At 41.8% G+C, this 22,906-nt stretch overlaps 4 protein-coding genes, 1 long non-coding RNA gene and 1 pseudogene across 8 annotated transcripts; 3 read left to right on the forward strand and 3 right to left on the reverse strand.

Moving 5' to 3' along the window:
• Positions 1-233: 233 nt before the first annotated feature.
• Positions 234-3,146, reverse strand: LOC121905321 (trypsin-3). Its single transcript, XM_042423506.1, has 5 exons — positions 1,586-3,146; positions 1,285-1,447; positions 796-1,049; positions 569-705; positions 234-471 (listed from the first exon to the last, which is right to left on the reverse strand). Exons 1-5 carry the CDS (start codon positions 1,623-1,625, stop codon positions 322-324), a joined length of 744 nt encoding a protein of 247 aa, XP_042279440.1. The 5' UTR covers positions 1,626-3,146; the 3' UTR covers positions 234-321.
• Positions 3,147-3,321: 175 nt separating this feature from the next.
• Positions 3,322-4,362, reverse strand: LOC121905465 (annotated as a pseudogene).
• A 1,365-nt stretch (positions 4,363-5,727) lies between these two features.
• Positions 5,728-7,613, reverse strand: LOC121905320 (trypsin-3-like). The gene is made up of 7 exons (XM_042423505.1): positions 7,548-7,613; positions 7,259-7,322; positions 7,074-7,137; positions 6,776-6,938; positions 6,285-6,538; positions 6,058-6,194; positions 5,728-5,961 (listed from the first exon to the last, which is right to left on the reverse strand). Exons 3-7 carry the CDS (start codon positions 7,111-7,113, stop codon positions 5,812-5,814), a joined length of 744 nt encoding a protein of 247 aa, XP_042279439.1. The 5' UTR covers positions 7,114-7,137; positions 7,259-7,322; positions 7,548-7,613; the 3' UTR covers positions 5,728-5,811.
• LOC121905335 lies at positions 6,473-7,148 on the forward strand. The gene is made up of 3 exons (XR_006098403.1): positions 6,473-6,558; positions 6,722-6,864; positions 7,060-7,148. It is a non-coding gene; the product is annotated as an uncharacterized LOC121905335 (long non-coding RNA).
• A 404-nt stretch (positions 7,614-8,017) lies between the features above and the next one.
• On the forward strand, positions 8,018-11,890 carry si:ch211-261d7.3 (myb-related transcription factor, partner of profilin). Of its 2 annotated transcripts, none has more exons than XM_042423463.1 (4): positions 8,018-8,128; positions 8,884-9,148; positions 9,558-9,983; positions 10,082-11,890. In XM_042423463.1, the coding sequence occupies exons 1-4, from the start codon at positions 8,111-8,113 to the stop codon at positions 10,945-10,947; spliced, it is 1,575 nt and encodes a 524-aa protein (XP_042279397.1). In that variant the 5' UTR covers positions 8,018-8,110; the 3' UTR covers positions 10,948-11,890. The 2 variants fall into 2 exon arrangements, with proteins under 2 accessions (XP_042279397.1, XP_042279398.1); XM_042423464.1 differs by having other exon boundaries at positions 8,027-8,128; positions 8,424-9,148.
• A 96-nt stretch (positions 11,891-11,986) lies between these two features.
• On the forward strand, positions 11,987-22,826 carry zgc:66448 (uncharacterized protein LOC327401 homolog). 3 transcript variants are annotated; one of them, XM_042423411.1, is made up of 3 exons: positions 11,987-12,576; positions 16,483-19,676; positions 22,744-22,826. In XM_042423411.1, the coding sequence occupies exons 1-3, from the start codon at positions 12,180-12,182 to the stop codon at positions 22,744-22,746; spliced, it is 3,594 nt and encodes a 1,197-aa protein (XP_042279345.1). In that variant the 5' UTR covers positions 11,987-12,179; the 3' UTR covers positions 22,747-22,826. The 3 variants fall into 3 exon arrangements, with proteins under 3 accessions (XP_042279345.1, XP_042279344.1, XP_042279343.1); XM_042423410.1 differs by lacking the exon at positions 22,744-22,826 and adding an exon at positions 19,839-21,876; XM_042423409.1 differs by lacking the exon at positions 22,744-22,826 and having other exon boundaries at positions 16,483-21,876.
• Positions 22,827-22,906: the final 80 nt, after the last annotated feature.

Here is a 22,906-nt window from a genome sequence, read left to right on the forward strand (position 1 = left end):
ATAAGATGCTGCTGCTTCTACCAAGGAATGTTTCTTTTCTGTTCTGATTATATGATTCTGAATCTTGACAAGAAAAACAATTTAGGAATAAATTAACATCTTGAATCCTCGCAAATACAGCATGTGACATTTCATACCTGTAGTCTTTGCATTTTGTTTCCTACAAAATCAATTGAGCTGTTGCAGCATCTTATCAGTAATCCAAAGTGATAAGTTCAAGTACAATATACAAAACTCAAAAGAAGTCAAATATATCAGGGTTTTTTTTAATTAAAGTGATGTACAACTTTTTATCCTACAACAAGCTGCTGTTAAGAGACTTTAGTTGGAGGACATGGTGCTGTGAATCCAGGAGTTGTAGTTGCAGACCTTGGCGTAAACTCCGGGCTTGTTCCTCTGGGCACAACCGTAACCCCAGGACACCACACCCTGCAGCTGATTGTTGCACACCACGGGACCACCAGAGTCACCCTGACAGAGAGCAAGGAAAAGACAGAATGTGAGCAGAGATGCTCTAAAGCGTGGTTCCTCCACTTTAAGAAAGAGTGATGATGACTTTTTCTCGTACCTGGCAGGAGTCCTTGCCTCCCTCAAGGAATCCAGCACAGAACATGTTGGAGGTGATCTGTCCAGGGTAGGAGCTCCTGCAACTGCTGTCGCTCAGGATGGGGGCATCCAGGCACCTCAGACGATCAGGGTAGTAGCCTAGACAGGAAAAGAGACAATATATGTAAATATTCATACAAAAACATTTACCAAATTGTTTCTCAGACATGTTTGTAGTGTTTCACTGACTTCCAGAGCCGCTGGTGTTGCCCCATCCAGAGATCAGACAGCGGGTGCCTGAGCTGGCACATCTGGAGGGCAGGGACACGGTGCGGACATAGTTGTTCAGGGTGGCAGGCTTGCTCAGCTTGATCAGCATGATGTCATTGTCCAGGTTGCGGCTGCTGTATCTGGGGTGCCTGATGACCTTAGCAGAGTTGATGAACTGCTCGGTGCCCTCACTGACAGCAATGTTGTGCTCACCAAGACGCACCTGGACGCGGCTACAGAGAAAGGCATGAAGGTTAAATAAATGTAGTAATGTTACATTGCAATTGTAATGAGGTGATCAGTGTTTTTTTTATTTTTCCAATGTTCAAGTGTGTTTGGGGGAATAATTCTGCCAGACTGAGACAGTGGTTTTACTATGGATGTTGATCTAATCTGTCTTTTCTCCAACAAATTCATAGATCACAGAGGGCTTGTGGTGACATTTGAACCAAAAATGTCTTCACTTACGACTTGTAGCAGTGAGCAGCAGACACCACCCAAGTGCTGGAGATCAGAGAACCTCCACAGAAGTGGTAGCCAGCGTTCAGGGACACCTGGTAGGGCACAGAGTTCTTTCTGCACTCATATCCTCCCACAATCTTGTCATCCTCATCATCAATGGGAGCGGCGTCTGATGGAAATAGAGAATGAACCAGAAGTCATGTTTTGCTGGAGAATCATTTTAAGTAAATAACCCTTCAACCCTACCCTTCCATGAAATGGTCAAAATTACTTTAAAACCTAAGTAAAAAGTCAGACTCATACTCACATGCCACTGCGAACAGAGCCAGAAGAATGAAAGCCTTCATGGTGGTTTTTGTCTGAATCTCAGTGTCGGCTGAGATGCTCTGCAGGCCCTTTTAAACCCACTCTGTCCCTCTGTTATCTGACTGGCCAAGGACATATTTACATTTTTTGCCTTATCTTGTTGGGTAACATGTGTGAAAACACATCTGGATGTCGAATATACATACCATATTGATAATGTAAGCTTTAGGCACACTTTCACCTAAACACATGTATAGCCATAAACCCATAAACACAGGAAACTTAATTTCATGTGTTAATCTGGAAATGTATTTCAGCAACACTATTCATTTCTGTTTGTGTGATTTCCTGTGTGCAAGAGATACTGTAACCCTTATTCATAGAAAAACAGTTTTCAAAGTAATGTTATTCACCAATTGTCTGTGCTTTATTGCAGTATTTATTTTGTTGACATACACTTTCTCGACTTTAATAGCCATGTAGGAAATCCTCCAGAACCTTGGAAAGATTACTCCATATCAAATAAAAAGATTCAGTCTGTATCATGTAAACAATCAGAGAAGAAATTAATATGGCTGTACAGTAACAGCATTTTAGAGAATAATTGAATTGACAATTGTTGATCTCTTGATAAATGTTCTTTTCAGTAAAACTGAGTTACCAATCAAAAGTTTGGACACACTTTCTCATTCAAGTGAATGGAAGTGTGTATCCAAACTTTTGACTGGTACTGTGATTGTAGCAGCTTTTTTGAAATACTCAAAAGAAAATGTTTGTTTACTGTATGCTGAAGACACGCTTCTTTCATATGTTATGCAACATATTCTGTTGATATATTTTTCAAATGACCAAACTAAATGTCAAGTATATTTTGATACATTTCAGAATAGATTTTTTTGACTTTGGCCAGTTTTTTTTAAATCATAAAAGAAAGTTTAGGCCAGAAAAGAATTATCATTAAAAATGTGTTATGATTTTATTGAGGTTTTTCCCTCTGAGATTCAACACATCTGTCATACTTTGCAAGACAAGAAGATATACTTAATGCCAACTACATCATTATGACAGAAGCACATTGCATCAAGATTTAGATTTTTTGTCTTGTAAGATCTTTATTTTGAATATCTCTGTTGTAATAAGTATACTGTTACAGTGTTATATCCTCTTTTCAGATTTGCTGACCAAGCACTTCACTGTACAGTAGTTCATAACAATCAAAATTAAAAGTAGATAACAGAGCAGTGAAATGATAAATCTTAGAAAACTGTTTTTCTCTGAGAGCCACCTTGATATTAAAAGCCTGCTCTTTATGTGGGCTGTGTGTTTAATGTCATTTCAATTCAATTCAAGTTTATTGTCATACAGTGCAGATAACACTTGTAATGAGATGTGTCAACATTTGCAATGAATAACATCCTAAACAGTACTTTTTCATTCAGAATATAGTTGAAATATAATTGGATATTGTTGTCCCTGCCAACACAATGTCAATGTGTAAATGCATTTGTGTTAAAACGTTATCGTAACAGTTTCATGATTTCATTATTGTACAAGACACTTAATTTGGAACATGTAAAAACATTCTATAATGATCTTAATCAATTATTGTGTGGAAAATAATCTTGTGTACTTATTAACTAAAGCTAATACACCTATCTACAGTAGGCCTAATCTTAATTTACCAATGCACAGACGTTGGTGCAACTATTTCTTTTGCTATTTAGAGTGAGAAACTTTACTGTCACTTTGTGTGAATGTTAGATGGAAGGATTTGGAGTGATAGCAGATATTCTTTCACCACATTCTCCGTAACTCCACAGCCCTACACTGCCCCTCAGAAGTATGCCTAGTTACCTCCATTACCATACTTTCCAAACATGCTTTAGGTCTCAACACCAGATGACTGTGGAAGATGATAGAAAAATCAAACAAATGTTGTGGAAAATATTTTTATTACACACAATCCGACTTTGTGATTTGCACACAGTGACTTTGGGCAGTATTGTTGGCTTTTTAAAGCCCACGTCCTATCCATGTAACACATAGGACAACATACTGTCCGTCTGGAGAATCTTCCCTTTAGTTGGAGGACATGGTGCTGTGAATCCAGGATTTGTAGTTGCAGACCTTGGTGTAAACTCCGGGCTTGTCCCTCTGGGCGCAGCCTTAATCCCAGGACACCACACCCTGCAGCTGATTGTTACACACCAGAGGGCCACCAGAGTCACCCTGACAGAGCACAAGGACAAGACAAAATGTTAGCAGAGATGTTCTGAAGCTTGGTTCCTCCACTTTATGAAACAGTGATGATTATTTTTGCTCATACCTGGCAGGAGTCCTTGCCTCCCTCGAGGAATCCAGCACAGAACATGTTGAAGGTGATCTGTCCAGGGTAGGAGCTCCTGCAGCTGCTGTCGCTCAGGATGTAGGCATCCAGGCACCTCAGACGATCAGGGTAGTAGCTTAGAGACTACTCAGGTGCTGGAGATCAGGGAACCTCCACATAAGTGATAGCCAGCAGAGTTCTTTCTGCACTCATATCCTCCCACAGTCTTGTCATCCTCATCATCAATGGGAGCAGCGTCTGATGGAAGAAGTAACATTTATGAGAGCATTTTAAGTTTTGCAGGATCGTCATTTTCATATAAATCTTCAGCAGTGTTAAAGTATTTAACGTTTTAGCTCCACTCTGTCATAAAATGGACAACATCACTTTAAAAAGTAAGTATCATGCTCACATGCTACTGCAAACAAAGCCAGAACAATGAAAGCCGTCATGGTGGTTTCTGTCTGAGCCTCAGTGCTCTGCAGGCCCCCTTAAATCCACTCTGTCCCTCTGCTATCTGACTGGCCAAGGACACAGGTTTCCATTTTTACCCTCCTCTCACTGAATAACGTGTCTGAAAATACATCTGGGAAACCAGGTGCAACATATTGATAATGTGAGCTTTATTCTCACAACCAGTCACATACACAGTTTGTGCAAGCGATCTATTTATGGCTTTGTTTTAAATTATTCTAATAGTTTAAAGGAATCATGTTGCATTTTATAGTGTCTTCAATGTGACTTTTTGTCTTACAATGGAATGTACTGCATTGTTTTAACTCATTGTAATGTGCAAGATATGCTACAATTCAGAGGAAAACGTAATTGTTTTCATATGAACAATGTGCTTCAGTCATATATGTATTTAATTTATTGTGTTTATATTTTCACCTACTCTTCCAGTTAATGGCATTTATGTCCTGTTTGTTCTCCTGGTTAAAACCCTGATTCATAACATACTGAGGAATAGAATAAGATAGAGACTAGTATGAAATTGTCAAACTGTTTATTTTAATTCAGTCTAATTGTAAATGTACAAAAATGTCACCTGTGCAGTTACTATCACACATGATTACTGTATATATCAATACTGTGTTTGTGTTTCTCTATTTCTCTATTTTTAAGGAGGGACAATACCTGGCCTCACATGTTTCTCATTTTAATAGTTGTTGATGCTATGATAACAAATAAACTGTAATCTTAACGTAACACTGTAGTTTCCCATACAGTATATATTACTATCCTCTTGTGTCACACAAGTGAACTGAAGAAAACACATCTCAGGCCAGTTATTCTTTTATTATTAATGACCAACACATGATGAAAGAAACTCAGTATTTATAATCCAAGATGACTGAGTTACTCACAATTGTTATACAGATTACATATTTTTTGTAACACACAGTCAATATTTATGTTCATTTATAAAGTGAGAAATCTTGAATAGTCATTCTGTCAAAATCCCTCTAACGCCAAACTGCTTTATTCAGTCCTTACTTGTATATTTGGCAAGCACTGAACTCTACACCTTAGTTGTTAGTACAGAGACACATTTATTTTTTCATTTTTTCATTTTTATCTCATGAGGTATTTTATATCTGGTGAAAAGTATTCATTTTGTGGCAGTTTTATTTGTTATTTGTAGATTTTTTTTTACCCATATTTATGCAGGGTTTCTGAGTTCGTGAACATAGACCTTGTTTTCATTTCTAAAGGAAGATTACTACCTCTCTTCTTTCCCTTCCTGCTGATTCTCTTCATGGATATATCTATCTTTTATTCAACAGCACAACGCAAGAAAAAAATAAAGCTTGAGGTTTATGTTAATCATTTATTTTCTTGGAACAGTTTGTTATTGTCAAATGTTTGTTTGAACAAATGTTCGTTCAAGGACAGTGACTTTAGTTGGAGGACATGGTGCTGTGAATCCAGGAGTTGTAGTTGCAGACCTTGGTGTAAACTCCGGGCTTGTTCCTCTGGGCGCATCCGTAACCCCAGGACACCACACCCTGCAGCTGATTGCTGCACACCAGAGGGCCACCAGAGTCACCCTGACAGAATGCAAGGACAAGACAAATGTTAGCAGAGATGCTCTAAAGCTTTGTTCCTCCACTTTAAGAAACAGTGATGATGACTTTTTCTCGTACCTGGCAGGAGTCCTTGCCTCCCTCAAGGAATCCAGCACAGAACATGTTGGAGGTGATCTGTCCAGGGTAGGAGCTCCTGCAGCTGCTGTCGCTCAGGATGGGGGCATCCAGGCACCTCAGACGATCAGGGTAGTAGTCTAGACAGGAAAAGAGACAATATATGTAAATATTCATACAAAAACATTTACCAAATTGTTTCTCAGGCATGTTTGTAGTGTTTCACTGACTTCCAGAGCCGCTGGTGTTGCCCCATCCAGAGATCAGACAGCGGGTGCCTGAGCTGGCACATCTGGAGGGCAGGGACACGGTGCGGACATAGTTGTTCAGGGTGGCGGGCTTGCTCAGCTTGATCAGCATGATGTCATTGTCCAGGTTGCGGCTGCTGTATCTGGGGTGCCTGATGACCTTAGCAGAGTTGATGAACTGTTCGGTGCCCTCACTGACAGCAATGTTGTGCTCACCAAGACGCACCTGGACGCGGCTGCAGAAAAATACATGAAGGTTAAATAAACATTGTAATAATGTTACATTGCACTTGTAATGAGGTGATCAGTGTGTTTTTTTCAAAGTTCAAGTGTGTTTGGTGGAATAATTCTGCCAGACTGAGACAGTGGTTTTACTATGAATGTTGATCTAATCTGTCTTTTCTCCAATATATTCATAGATCACAGAGGGCTTGTGGTGAAATTTGAATCCAAAATGTAATCTCTTCACTTACGACTTGTAGCAGTGAGCAGCAGACACCACCCAGATGCTGGAGATCAGGGAACCTCCACAGAAGTGGTAGCCAGCATTCAGGGACACCTGGTAGGGCTTAGAGTTCTTTCTGCACTCATATCCTCCCACAATCTTGTCATCCTCATCATCAATGGGAGCAGCAACTATAATACAAGCAAGCTTTAGTTACTTGAAGAACTTAAATGTCACCTTGTTAAAACTATGAATATGAAATGTATGAAGAAATTTTGCTCTGTCTCAATTTTCTATCTCCGCAAACAAAAGATACAAGAACTCACAAGCTGTGGCAAACAGGGCCAGGAGAATGAAGTACTTCATGGTTGTGTTCTGCACCTACTGAATCTACAAATAACAGGGACTGATGCAGTTGGTTTATATACCAGTGAACCCTAACAGCTCTTTATCGAAGACTCTCACAAGGATTTTTCCATGTACTATTTACAACGATTAAACATTATCCCACCTGGGAAGAACAGCAGCATGGTCAAAGAGAGGAACACTTGGCGTCATCATTTTTAATCTGACATCTACAGATACACAGGACACAGACTCGTCAGAATAAGATATATTTAAAGTTATTTTTTTATTTATTTATTTTCTAAATCATAGCAAATCATATTCATTATAATACTATTAGTTGTAATGAAATAATTGCAGTGAAATTAGACATAAGCAGGTGATAGGGGATATGCCACTATGCTGAACTACAACCATTTGCCTTTAAGGTGTCAATAATTATTATATATACTCACTCAAATATTTTATCTTATATGTGAGTAAATTTTTGGTAATTTCCTGGAGAATTTCCTGCAAGAAACTATGTAAATTTGTACAAAAAATACTTAGACTGTTATTTAATCTTGCTAAGCTTTATTGAGTTAATTATTGATTGCCTGGGGAATTTTCTTGAAAGATCTGCTCCATTAAAAGCCAATAAAATATGAATGAATAACTGCAGACTTAATTCTCCACACGTTGAATTGTCCGTTGATAAAATCCACGTTTGCATGTTATACTGTAACTGAAGACTCTCCAGGTTTTAATATGACAAAATGACAGACAAAATTAGTCAAATCCTTCCCAAGCCGCTACCTATGAATTAATAGTTATATATCAATTCTTATCTTGACCAATTTAGGAAACTATGGCACCTGTAAAATAATCCGAGGTGCATTTTATCAACATCTCTAAACTTTGATTGGTCCTGAACGTACCCCCCTCAGTGACGTCAACAGAAAGCGACAGTCTTCGGTTTGTGTATCGGCTGCTGAGCTAACAGCTGCACCGATTGTGTTTTGGTTTTGTTTAGCCTCCCATGTGCCGTTATCATGAGGTAGGAAACACAACAGCCTAACCTTTCAAATCATATCTGCTCAGTTGTGGCCGGCGCTTCAGATAAAGCTGCGGCTTTACCTTAAGCTGCTGTAGCCTTTCAGCTAACAGCTAGCTCCATTGCAAGATCAGCATCTAATGTATGCGGGATGCGCAACCATTGCGGATGTGGTGCAGAAAAAAATGCGCATCGATGCGACAGAATACAGAAGTCAGCGTGACGGCCAAATACGAACACGTTTATGTTACTATGCGACACAGTTGTAACGTGTGTTGTGTTTGTTGTTGTATTTCAGCTGTGAAGGCGATGCTCTGCCAGGATGATGCAGCTGGACGCTTAGATGTAGCACTCAGCCTGTTCCAGTCTCTTATATCGTAGTGTGTTTATGTTTTCAGTAACATACCAATATAAATAAAATGACAGAAATGGATCTAAGCGGCTGCAGCTAACCTTAGAGGTCTTCGCGCTCTAATCAGACGCTCTGATTGTCACTAAGCTGCAGTGATGACTTGATTCATTTAATGATAGTTTTAAAAACAGTATTTAAGGAAACTATAAGTCTGTATATCACAACAAATCACCCCTTAGTCTGTGTGGCAGCAGTTCCCCAACCAGGTTCCTCATGATCTGATACAGTATATCGAATAGCTGCAATGTATTTGGCAGTAGGTCCGGTGATACCTTGAACATGTGTTAATGGGGCCTCAGCTGTCAGTATCAGAATTGGCCCGCCAGTCAGTTCTGCTGTAAATCAGGTCCGACCCATGACTGAGTACTACGAGGAGGGGGGGCTGCTGTACGAGCAATCACCTCCCATGCACATCAAAGTGGAGTCTCCGGAGGGACCCTTTGGAGGGGGAGTCTCAGAAAACGGCTTCCCCAGGGAGGATGAGGACTCGGAGGGCAGCTGTGACCAGAGCAGTGGATTACCTGGGGGACTCCCCTTCAATGTGGTAGTGGTGCACCCGAACATCATGGCGCCTGGCATGTCCTCAGACGACCTCTTGTCCATTGAACAAAGTAAGACCGAATAAGATTAAGACCATTATGGGAAACTGGATCCCATGTTTCCTTTTTTATTTTCTAGACTTTTGGTCTTAATGGAGGCAGTGTTTAAATTTTCTGGCCTTTTATGGAATTGATTTTAGCAGCACTGTACTGAAACACATTCAGAATACGCACAAATCATTTTTATCCATACTAATCACCTGTAGGATTTCTACAAAGAGATCATTTAGCTCCGGCGTGATTCCCTCAAGGAACTCTGAAGTTCTTTTAAAGCTTCATAGCTTGATAAAAGTAGTTATAGTTGAATAAGTTTTGGCTTCACACACTGGAAATAAGACCTTCTCCTTACAAAGTATATTTAGCTTCAACTTGATATTTTTTCTTTCCTTTTTGTGCTGTCCTCTCACCTCTCTCTCTACAGACAGAGCTATGTCAGCTGCACTGGCTGCTGGTGGTGCAGGGAAAAGAAAAAGTCGTTTCAGTGGAGCAGAGCTGGAGGTGTTGGTGTCAGAAGTCACTCGGTGTGAAGGAGAGCTATTTGGTCCTGCTGGGAGGCTCCGACGACGAGAGAGAGAACGCATCTGGGCAGGAATACTTGAGAGAGTCAATGCTGTGTCCAGAGTCCCACGCACGCTTCGAGAGGTGAAGAAGCGTTGGGATGACTTAAAGAGACGCAATGGAGGCAGGCTAGCGGATGCCCGTCACCGAAGCTGTTACTTGCCAACCAGCAGAGGAGCATCGATGCTCGGCCGTCCTTCCCAGTCAAGTCCCAGGCTTCAACATGCCAGGCAAAAGCAAAGCACCAGACCAAAACCCAGTTTCCCATGCTTCCCTGACTCTGATACAGGTAAAAAAAAAAAAAAAGTTGTTACTCAGCTGCTTTTTTTGTCACTTCTGTAGAAGCTACTGATATGTGCTGTGGTTATGTTGTGTCCCTTTTTGCAGGTATTGGAGTGGAAGGGTCAGAGAGAGATGGTTTGGAGAAGGATGAGGACAATCCTGAGCGTGACAGAGATGTAGGCGACCCTGAATGTGAACCAGTGGAGAACAGCATGGAGGACAAACTGGGATTAGGACTTGGTCTGGGCATTGGACCACCACCTCCATCAGAACGATGGCTGCCTCCTTCTCCGCTCTACAGTGCTCCTTTCCTCAATGGCAGCCCTCAACCTAGCAGCCCTCAGCCATCACTTGGAGCACAGCAGGGTCCTCTTGAAGCCCCTCCACGCAGCTCCTGGCTTGAAGATGAGCTACGAGGGTTAGGGGAAGCAGCAATCCAACTGGGAAATCGGGTAGAGAAGAGTCTGAGGGAGTTTGGGGACGGTTTCAGACAGGACATGAGGACACTTGTCGCTTCACAAGAGGCATTAGCAGTCAGTCTACAGCAAAACAACGTCCTCTTGCAAAGGCTATTAGGAGTGCTTGAAGCCCAGCAACAACCACAGCCACAGCAACAACATCGTGTACAACAAGCACACCAATCACAAACATCTCAACAGCACTTACAGCCACAGCCGGCTCAGACACAGCAGCAGCTACAACACATAGAACCACAGCAGCAGCAACAGCGGATTGAAGCACCTCAGCAACCACAACTACAGCAGCCACATGGAGTACAGCAACAGCACCAAACACAAATACATCAGCCGCAGCATTCAAATAATCAGTCAGCTGTAGTGGCGGTACCTGCACCATCGTCACCCGACGTACATGGCACTTTTTCCTCTGATCCACCCACTGGCACGAATGGGAATGTGCAGAGGCCACGGCGAGGAAGAGCTGTCGATCACAGGCGCAGAAGACGACGCTGAGGAGAAAGTGAAATTAAAAAAAACAAAAACTCAAAGTGCACATCACGCATATTTGGTGTTTTAAAATGTGACAAGAAATCATGCTCTTTTTCTATTGACAGTATTTCTGTAAAAGTTATTTGGAGTCTTACCTCCGACTCCAAGTCAGTAATCCATCTTGCACTTAAGTTTGTCTTCAGAATGGACTGAAGTGGATAAGAAAATTAGACACATGAGATAATAGGGTGGCCTTAACATTAACCTGGTTCTTCAGACATACATATTCTTGTGCTAGAAGACTTCTTGACAAACAGTCGCTCTTTGAAGCTTCACCCATGAGACTCACATTACCCAGTCGACAACATACTGTAGGTGCTGATGTTTAACATGCATGTCACAGTACATGCTTTGCAGCAGAGCTGTGAAGCTCATGATGCTCTTAATAGTTCAGTACTGTCTAAAATGCTCCTGATACACTAACTACATCGTCATCAAGTACTTGTAATCTGCAGTTGTTACCATATATTGTAGTTATACAGCTATTGTAATTACCTGCTAATGTATGCTTGTGTTTTTTAACAGTTTCATGGTACATACTTTTCCAGCTTTGGTTGGACAATAAAGTTAGACTGTGTTCTGTTCAGTGTATTTTGAGACAAAAATGTTTTGCAGAATTGCCAGTTTTTGGTGATATGAAAACAAGAAACCTTTGAGCATAAGCAACAGTAGGCTTCAGATTTTAATTCATATATTTCTGGTGGAATTTAAAAGCATACATCAGTATGTAGGGCTATTTATTATATTCTTGCATGCAGTATGATGGATGTGTTTGTAGGTAGTTGCAAAGAAACAGCATATGGCCATCATCTACGTAGTTTTGCACAAGCTATATTTTGTAGATAGCTACTGTTCTGATGAAATGTAACTCAACTTTAATAAAAGTCAGACATGGACTACAAATTAATCCAGCTGATCACTTGTGGATTTGTCATATAGCATGAAAGAAAAATTAATGGTTATGTTTAAAAGTTTAAATCAAGTTGTGAAGAGTGTTTGGTGTAGAACAGCAAAATCACAGCAGTTGTAAAGAGAGAAATGTATAATTTAAAGCTTCAAATTTTCTGAAAAGAGAAAATCCAGCTGGATGTGAGTGCTTTATTTTGAAGGTTTCGGCCGGAAACCGTATTCCTCGTTCAGGCTGGTTAGCATGTTGTGTGCTCTCTGGAGTGGACAAGGGGGTGCATGGGTGAAACATGGCCGCCGTAGACCCATCGGAGTCTCCGAAACGACAGAAATCCCCTGCGGAGGAGGTGGAAACATCTGGGGAGAGGACAGAGGCGGCGGAGTCGGAATGCAGCTCAAGCAAGACAGATGAAAAGACGGTTAATAAAACACAGGAGAGCTGCGGCGGCGAGCAGAGAGCCGATGTTGGGAGCGACGGTGGTTGTGTTGCCAGCCATTCTGAGGTTAGTGTCGAGTCCGGTGCTGGAGCCGACAAAACGACATGTCATTTACCGGAGGACCTAACGTCGGCTGAAAAAATGGCCGAGGCTCCTGGAGGCGACCAGCGGGCTTTCGACTGGTCCGAGACTGAAGACGACGACGAAGAAGAAGAGACGAAAACACACCAGGAGGAAAATGATAAGCGCGGTATGCTAACGTTGTTAATGTATTTTACTGTTAGCTTTAGCCTAAAGGCTAACCTGAGCTACACCTCTCACTCCCGGTGTTGTGTCGAAGTCTCCCCCGTCCATACGTGTTTCCCCATACCTTAAACTGCACCCAACTAAGGCAAGGCAAGTGGATATGTGCAGCACATTTCAACAAGGCAATTCAAATACAAAGTGCAAAAGAAACACATAAAAAGACATTGAAATGCAATTAAAAATAGTTAATTAATAGCTTAGAATAGAAAATAAATATAAGCTGAAATAGATTAAGACAGATAAAACAGGAGGATAAAAGTTACAGTGCAGTACAAGAAATGAATCAAAAGCCTCGAATTTGATTTAAGCAAAGACAGCGGCAAGCAGAAGAGTCTACAGCTTTGATTTAAAAGACCTGAGAGTTGTAGCAGACCTGCAGTTTTCTGGGAGTTTGTTGCAGATATGAGGAGCATAAAAACTGAACGCTGCTTCTCCAGGTTCAGGATTCAACGTGAATGTTGTTATTGACCCACTTGCCCAACGTCAATTTTTAATTGCCCCTACAGAAATTGTTTTGTTTATTATATAATTAAATAACAATAAAGTCTAAAGTTAATTGTCATGTTTAATCTAAGTAAATGAAACAGATCGAGAATATATAGTGTCAAAGATGCGAAGAAACAAACATTCTTGCACATCGAAAATGGTTTGACCCATCCCCTTTATTTCACTGAACAGATAATCAAATAGACTCCCTATCATAATGGCAAATACATTTTTTAGACTAATTTCTTCCACTCCAAGCTTCCTGATTTTGATTTTAATGTTTTTCATCCTTGAGAGTGTTTATGACAATGAAATTAATTACATGATCCACTGATTCCTCTATTTCACAGTGCTCATATAATCCTGAGGGATGTTTGTTTCACGCATCACACTAGTAGCCTACTCAATTCTTGATTGGCCGAAGGCGCCCGCAATATTCCCCAATGCCTGCGAGGGGAGGGGGCTATGCTGTGTGCCAGAGAACGAGAACATAAAAAATGATTGAAACATTTTTTATTTTACTTTTCTTTTTTACCACTTGCCCGACTAGGCAAGTGAGTTGCTAGATTTACTAGCCTGACGTGGCGTTTTACCTGTCCTGGGCAATCGGGCAACCCTTATTGTTTGAACCATTGACTCTGGGGACAGAAAGCAGACCTGTCCCAAACAACCTGAGAGCTCTGGATGGTTCATAATGTAGCAGAACATCAGAATTGCATTTTGGCCTTAAACCATTCAGTGCTTTATAAACCAACAGCAGTATTTTAAAATCAGTTTTTTGACAGACAGGAAGCCAGTGTAAAGATCTTAGAAGTGGAGTGATATGATCCACTTTTTTGGTCTTAGTGAGGATGTTTTTATTTTTTTTAGGGAGACCTGTAAAGACACTGTTATAGTAGTTGAGTGTACTGAAGATAAATGCATGGACAAGTTTTTCCAATCCTGCTGAGACATAAGTCCTTTAATCCTTGATATATTCCTAAGGTGATAGTAAGCTGACTTTGTAATTGTCTTAATGTGGCTGTTGAAATTCAGGTCTGAGTCCATGACTACACCAAGATTTCTGGCTTGGTTTGTGGTTTTTAACATTGGTGATTAAAGCTGAGCGCTGACTTTTAATCGTTCTTCCTTGGCCAAGGGCGAAATCTTCAGTCAGACATTGTGGGGGGAACCAAGTGGGTGTGGGGTGGGGTGGTGCTCGGAGCACAGTAGGTTATTCATAATCATCACATTTTGGGTAGAAAGTCAACCTAATTAACAATTAAGTTTGTTGAGGAGCCACGGTATTGAAATGAAGGCAACAATCTCTGAGATAAAAATCTCCAAACCTGGACACATAAACCTAAAACCTTCTGAATGGGGAGATACTTCTAGAGGGAGAAAAAAGGGGATGAACTGACCCTTTAAATGGACCCGTAGGAAAGAGGCACAGGTTAATCTGAGTGGCTAAAAAGTTCACCTCTGCAACTCCAGTCCCGAAAGACAATTAAAACCTGAAATTGCATTTTGTTCATAATGATAGGCTCATCATAGACTTTTAGCTTAAAATAAAAATGTCCTGACAGCTCTGATGGAGCTCAGGATTCATCCAGAAGGACTGCTTTATTACAAACAATTGCACTGTGTAAACCTGGAATCGGTGTGTAACAGTTGACCTATCAGATGTATAGCAGAATACAGAGTATTAATTTTCAGATCCTGATCGATCCAGTGTTAATGAAGTTACTGCTGCTGTGCCATATGCATATATTGGCATGCGTGGTTGGCCAGTCAAGAATTGAGTAGGCTAGTAGCGTGAGGCATGAAACCAGCATCCTCAGGATTATGTGAGCACTGTCAAATAGAGGGATCAGTGCAGCATGTAATTTTTCAGTGCCATAAATACTTTCTAGAATGAGAAACATTAAAGAGGGAAATCAGGGAGCTTGGAGTGGAAGAAATAAGTCTAAAAAATGTATTTGCCATCAGGTTAGTCTATTCCATTATTTGAAAAGAAACTGGGCTGATCAAAAGAATTTAGTGTTCAGTGAAATAAAGGGGATGGGTCATACCATTTTCCATGTGCAAGAATGTTTGTTGCTTCGCATCTTTGACACTGTGTTTTTTTACTTAGAATAAACATGACAATTAACTTAAGACTTTGTTGTTATTTGATAAAAACAAATAAATTTGTTAAATTTGTATAGGGGCAAGTAAAAATTGACCTAGGGCAAGTAGATTCTGACCTACTTGGCCAACCGGGCAAGTGGGGGAAAAAAAACATAACGTTGAACCCTGCAACAAACCCAGATACGTTTGATGACACCTGACTGACAGTATTGTAAGATTCAGACATAAATCTAACACATTTCTGACCTGCCTGAATCACATAAATAGCTGTGTTGCGAAATACTAGGGAGATGTAAAAGAAGCAAAATATGTCAAAGTTGATTTGTGATGTTGGAGAGCAGCTCTGTATGTGTGCACCTCTGCTGACTACGACACAGAAACTGTGTCTTTTACTCTCTCTGCAATTTTCATTATGGACCAATCTTTGTGCTGAAATGTGGAGAAAAGACTGAAACACTGGGGACAACCGCAGAAACCACTCAGCTCACTGTAAAAAGTAACTTTACTGCCTGTAATACATCCATGGCCTGTATGCGTCTTATTATGTGCAGCACCATAATCTCCCTCTCCCTCCAACACTCCACATTAAATTCCTCTCTGTTACAATAAATACCAGTTTTGACGACCAGAAAAATGTGAGCCTTGGTTCAAAACATTCGGGGCTGAAGCAGCGACAGCCCTCAGGACCTACAGGACGGACCTAAAACTTTGGCACCGTGCTCACAGCTGTTGTGTTCACTGTTGCTGTTGATATGAACACAAATGAGATGCAGGAGGTTTTCTGTGAATGGTACACACCCTGTGTGTTTTGGAGTCGGTTTAACACTGATTATTGAGGGGAACAAATGAGCTTTCAGTTACAAATTTTGGGGTGGGGGTTTTCCATGTTTCATATTTCATATTTCCATGTCTCCCCCCCCCCCCCCCCCAGTGGCAATTACATGCCTGCACCCAACTTAATTCCCAACCAGTTATCTACTGAGGTGCTTAACCTGACCCTGAAGCTTACCATAACCTCAACCAGTTATCTCTGCTACACCTAACCTTGTTGAGGTGGGCCATGGAAAACACAATTTTGATGAGAGGGGAACATGATTTGAGGGGGGGGAAGACTTCGACACAACACCGGTCTAGTAACCATAAACCACTGTAAATTCTGTACTACACTAGTTGCATTACCACATTAACAAAGTTGTTTACTGTTTTTTTTTTTCTACTTGCTAAGTTATTTATTATGATATGCTTTCTCTTCCAGAGGGTGCTGAGGAGGTGCAGCAGGAAACGCATGTTGATGCTAATGTTGTTGCTGGTGTGGAGGAGATTTGTGAGAAGGGAAAATCCTATTCCGACGAGAGGAGCGCAGAGAGGGAACCGGTGGAAGAAGTCGAAGGGATAGAGGACGTGGTTGAAGACAATGAAGAGGCAGACAAAGGGGGGGACACTGATTTGACAGTTAAGCCAAAAAAGTGCCGCTTGATGTGCAAGGAGTGTGGGAAGTGCTTCAATCGGCGCGAGACGTTCAACCTTCACCGCCACTTTCATGCACATGAGGACGAGCTCACGCCCCTCACCTGTAAAGAATGCGGCCTTACCTTTCAGCACCGCAGCAGCCTCATTAAACACAGAAATGAACATAAAGAGAAGGAGGAGCAACTTGTAACTCCAAAGAAGGAGGTGCAAACAAAGGAGGAGGGTAGCTTTGAGTGTGCAGAATGTGAGAGGATCTTCTCCACAGTGGATAAGCTGAGGGACCACAACTGCAGCAATACAACAGAAAAGCCTTACCACTGCCCGCTGTGCCGCCAAGAGTTCCAATTTAAGGTATCAGTCACTAAGCACATGATGACCCACTCCCAGGAGAGCATCTTTACATGCCAAGAGTGCAATCAAACTTTCCCGAACAGTATAGCCCTGCGCTACCACCAGCGGTGTCACGGCGCACTTAAACCCTATGAATGCCCAGAGTGCGGCATGGTTTTCAAACACTACTCCGTCATGGAAGACCACCGCCGCAAGCACACAGACAACACGCGCTCTCACTTGTGCAACATCTGCGGTAAGACCTTCAAGTACAGCAGCCTTCTCCATCAGCATCAGTATCTGCACACAGGCCAGAAGCCCTTCCGCTGCCCTGAATGCGGGAAAAAATTTGCCTTCGCTCAGAACATGAAGGCACACTGCCGCCAGCACAGACTGCGTGAAACCAACCCGCTCTCCTCTACCGAGCAGCCCAGCAAGCAGGCCCCTGTGTCTGCACAGGAGACAGTTCGAGGAAAAGAGAACACACACCAGAGCGAGGAGCCAAAACGGACATTCAACTGCCCCCTTTGTCCCCAGACCTTCTGTACACCGGCTAACCTGAGAGCCCACATGCTTATTCATGAGGCAGAGTATGAGAAGCTGGAGAGAACACCCAGACCCCCACGGCAGATCAACAAGTTCTGGGAGAAAGGACACAACTGTCCCCACTGCCCATGTGTTTATCGTAATGAGACTAGTTTGAAATTACATCTGTTAAGTGTCCACAAGGATGTAGCACAATATTTAGAAAAGGTGGCACCAGTGCCTCAAAAACAATTTACTCCATTAAGCAGCGAGAATGTGCAGGGAAAGTGGAAAAGTGATAGCATAAATATGAGATCATATAAGTGTGAGTGCGGAAAAACGTTCCGCCATCGCTCCGTGTTAGAGCTGCATATGCGCATACATTCCAAGGACAAGCCTTACCAGTGCAAAGTGTGTGGCAAGGGCTTTAGATTCAGTAGCTACTTACAGCAACATCTCATCATCCACACGGGCAAGAAGCCATACAAATGTCCCGACTGTGGGAAGGATTTTGCCTTCATGCAGAACATGAAAACCCATCAAAAACTGCATCAAGAGAAACCGTTCCGCTGCACTAGCTGCCGCAAAGGTTACAGCGATGAGACCCAACTGCAGCACCATATGTTATCACATAACGGTGAGAAACCTCATAAGTGTGACCTTTGCGACAAGAGCTTTGGATTAGCCTACCTGCTCCGCGATCACATGAACACACATACGGGAGAGAGACCTCATCGCTGTGATGAGTGTCACAAAACCTTTTCCTGGTTCAGCAGCCTGCTAGTACACCAGAAGATCCATGCTCGCAAACGCCAGGGTTTCAGTCAGTATAATTCTTTCCCAATGGGTGCTAGGATGAGGGGCAGGAGTAGCAGGGGAAGGAGAGGGGGGAGGCTCATGTGGGGCTGGTCTAGACCATTAGGAGGCTCAGGGATGGTTAGTTCTCACCCAGCTCCATATCCAGTTTCTGCACAGAGAGAGGCTGAGCTGCACAGGAGAGCAGTCCAGTCACAATCTTCCATGCTCTCATCTCGCATGGAATTACAAGGCAGGCAGCAGAAGGAGCCGTGGCTGTCGGAGATGCACCCTCCACCTGTCCAGTGGAAGGTGGATGGTGGAGAGGTGATGCCTGTCCCATCATCACAGCAGGCACACATGGCTCCACAGCAGACACAATTTGACAGCCCCCCACAGCCAGGCCTACAGCAGCACCACCAGAGGCCCGGCTGGGCAGATAGCCCTTTAATATCTCAGTCAGGCCCCACATCTGTTCCGACTTTAGACTCATCTCACATGAAAGAGAGTACAGCCTCTATTGTCAGCTCCCACCCAGCAGCTGTGCCAAAAAAACCCAGCCCATCAGCAGGGAGTGAGATGGAGCAGCACAGGCAGCCTAAGCCTGTTACCTGGAGTAGCACGCCCACATCCACAGCTGTAGCTTCCACAAGCTCTTTGCAACATGAATTTTCTCTCCCGTCCCCCTACATAGACGGGGCAGCGCTGTGGAGTGTCAGACCTGCTCTACTGGCAAATTCACAGAGCTCTCCAAATAAGCTCGGTCAAGAGCTTCAACTGCCAAGATGGCCAGGTGCCCCAGTGTCAACACAAAAAGAGCCATCCACACCTCCTAAAAAAGAGGACAGTAGAGTTTGGGACCTGAGTAATCCTCAGGTAATACCATCGACTGTTAGCCAGCCAGAGAAGCCGTGGAATGGCTGTGAGCCACAAAAGCAGTGGGCCTCAGGCTTAGCAGGTGCATCCACCTCAGCTCAAATAGACCAAAGCAGTGCTATGCCAATATCAACTCCTGTTTCTCATGGTGTAGGTAGCACCTTGTGGGACCTACAAACACCACCAGGAATTCCAAAGACTATTAATTCCCCTGATAAATTAGTAAATAATCAAGATTTTCAGCTACAGCAAAAGCAGGTGTCATCTGGCTGGACCAGCGTACAGACAGCAACACAGAAGGTTCCCATCTCCATACAATACGAGCCGCATCGTTTTGGCCAGGGGATAGGGACACCGGTATGGGGCTTCCAAAGTAATCCTGTGGGTCCTCAAACGCTGCTCACCGGGCAACTCAAACCAGGGAATGGACAGGAGCTGCAGCAGCAACCAATGGTAACGGGCACTCAAATCATCATAAATCAGCCTTCTCCTTTTTTCTCACCTCCACTTGCTCCGCTTCCTCCTCTTGCTTTGCCTGGGCCTCACCCTCTTCACTCTGTCGCAGTTGGTGCACTTCCAAGACCCCCGCACCCAAATATCTTTTTCACACCACAGGCAGTCATGAGCGAGAGGGCACACATGCCACAGACTCTGCCCCTACCTCAGCTTGCCCCGCAGACAGAACCTCACAAACTTGGACCCCGTTTGCCTTTTGCTCCAGAACGGCTTCTCCAGTGCATGATATGTGGGTGCTCTCTTCCTCGGGAGCTGGATCTACAAATGCATTACTTGCAACATGCACAAGGAGAGATTTGACATTTCTACACTAGCAGCAAGACTTAGATATGTTTTTATATTTTTTATTCTGTTGAACCTCATTTATTTGACCCTCAGTTGTGCAGTTTGACCAGTTGACTGGACGGGCATTAGAAACAAAAAGATAATAGTGAAACTTGAGTTAGCGTGCGTACTTGATTGAATTTGGTCAAGGTTTTACTCATTTTTAAATATTTCAGCTCCAAATTAGACTACACACACTGTTGGTTGGAATAGAGGTTGTACACACATGCCACGAGTTAGTTTCACCATCTTTTGAAATGCATTTAAGTTATCCAAATATTTAACTGGTGTAAACAACGTCTGAGGGTTGCAGATTAGTGAGATTCTATGGTCTACATTTCATTTATTGCCAATTACATTTAGATTTAGATAATATTAGTACTTTTAGAGTTCTGCTCATATGCCATGACCCATTTGAACTGTGTTTCTTCATGTACAGTATACTGTGTGCCTTTTATGAGTACAGTCTGCATGTCTGCTGTCTTGGTATTCTAGGCCTAGTTTGTGCTTAAGGTAGACTCAACAATGTGACCTCACTCCCAATACACAGAGCAACTGTTTCCAAGATACTGTAAAGAAATGTCAACATAGAATGAAAGGCTGACTACATACAATACAATCTTGTTAAGAAGCACTTGTAGTCCCATGGCCATTGGCTGGGTCCAAATCTTATAAGTAAAGTTCTCGTCCTGATATAAATTTGTCAAAAGCGAAGGTATCTGTAAACAAAGTACGGCACGGTTACCATGTAAAGGTCATTTCACAGTAGGTTTTCTGTAAATTTAACTCTTGGGTGATAAATGGGAACAGGGAGCAAGTAGCGTCATTACACAATTATGACTGACACTGTTGTCAATTTTGTAATAAATTAAACTTGGATCTATGTGACGTTTTGTCAATATTTTTCACAATGGCAAGACAATTATGAAACTAATGATATTGAAATATATTTTGCTCCATCAGGTCCAGCCAGAGTAGCAAATTTCTGGCAATGTGTCATGACCAATACATTTCATAATTAGTAGGTTTTAAAATTATTCTAGCTGGCAATACTTAGCTTCTACCGTAAACTGCTGAGTGCCACGTGCTGTGTCTCTTACAAGAATGACCACCTCTGATTGGAATGTACCAATATTTATAAGCTCCATTTTTGAATACAGTTCAATGTATTTTTTGTGAATAATGAATGAATTTATTCCATAACTGTGTAGATTTAGCAAAGTACAGAATCCCAACTTCTCTTTTATGACGATAGGCATTTGAGTAGGTTTGGTTGCCCAGTAAATGACTGAAACTCTTTATTACTACTGTAAAATAAAACACACAGTCCATTTGTACAAAATGAACCGTCCCTGTGCATCTTAACATTCAGCGTCTTAAGATTCAAAAACATGTCCCTTCTACCTCTATCCACTGTTTTAGCATGGAACAAAATAGAAATTTCCCGTGATGTCTACATATTGGATTAAATAAAACTTGCCTTTGATTATAATGTTGTGTTGCGCAATACTTGTTAGGTAAACCTTTAATATATGAACGTCAGTATTATACCCAAAATGCAAATACAACAATAAAAAGGATTAAATCCTGTTTTGATAAGTTTCCAGATTTGAAGGTCTAATTTTTTTTGTTGTTTTCTTTGTGAAGAGAATGAATGAAATGAAACAAAAGGTGACATGGAGGGTAACCCTGCTTATATGAAAAACCTGTTGGTAGCTTTTGAATTTTTTTCTGAAAAATAAAGCCTACTGTATAGTAAGAAAGTGAACATGCAAATTGCAATTAAAACTTTTTCCATGAAATGTTGACAAGACCACAGATACTCCGCACTGAGTCACTGTCTTTAATGTTATAATCTGACAAATCGTCCATACGAACTCCTACTTATTCATTACATTAATTATTTACACATTAACTATATTGAGCGTTCTTCTAACTAAAAATGATGTACTGTGATTTCAGTATATATCACTGTGATGGAAAACTAAATTGTCCTCAGTGTCAAGACTTTTACAGATTTAAAGGTGCAGTGTGTAGAATTTAGTGGCATCTAGCGGAACAGACAACAGAAATGGAATATAATCATAAGTATGTTTTAATTAGTGTATAATCATCTGAAAATAAGAGTCATGTTTTCGTTAACTTAGAATGAAACCTTTATATCTACAGAGGGAGCAGGTCCCCTTCCACGGAGCCCACCATGTTGCAGCGCCATGTTTCTTGATTAGTCCAGAATGGACAAACCAAACACTGGCTCTGGAGAGGGCCTCTTACCTTTTTTGCGAGTTTCGCGGTCACCACAGGTTCTCCTACATGCTTGGAAGGGGAGGGGTATTCAGTTGGTTGCAATCTGCAACCTCACCACTAGATGCCACTAAATCCTAGACACTGGTCCTTTAAACAAAGTAGGAAATTCCTGTCTTTATTTTTTTCCATAAAAACTAAAAAGGTGCCCTCAATTACTATGTTTTTTTTTAGTATGATTTTTTTAATATGGAAGTAACTGTTTAATGTGTTGAACATTAAGTATAATCAAACTGAAAATGAGTGGAATAATTAAAACTGTTCAGCCTGTTTAATTATCTGACTAGAGCCATGTGAGTACCATAGTCACGGTTAGGTTGAAACACAATTACTAATAATACTCATGGATGTATTTTATTATATTATACATCCATAGTAATACTGCAGGTCAACGGTCCTCGTCTGGAGGAAAGAAAACAGAAGAAGAAGAGTCCACTTCCGTCGCAGGATGCAGCCACACACACGGTGCAGGTGTGTGTGTGCGCGAGCTAGTCGTGCTCCTCATTCGCAACATGCTGCACTGTTTTTGTGGTAACTGA

Source organism: Thunnus maccoyii, chromosome 10 (genome assembly GCF_910596095.1).
Source record: "Thunnus maccoyii chromosome 10, fThuMac1.1, whole genome shotgun sequence".
In the NCBI taxonomy this organism is placed as follows: domain Eukaryota; kingdom Metazoa; phylum Chordata; class Actinopteri; order Scombriformes; family Scombridae; genus Thunnus; species Thunnus maccoyii.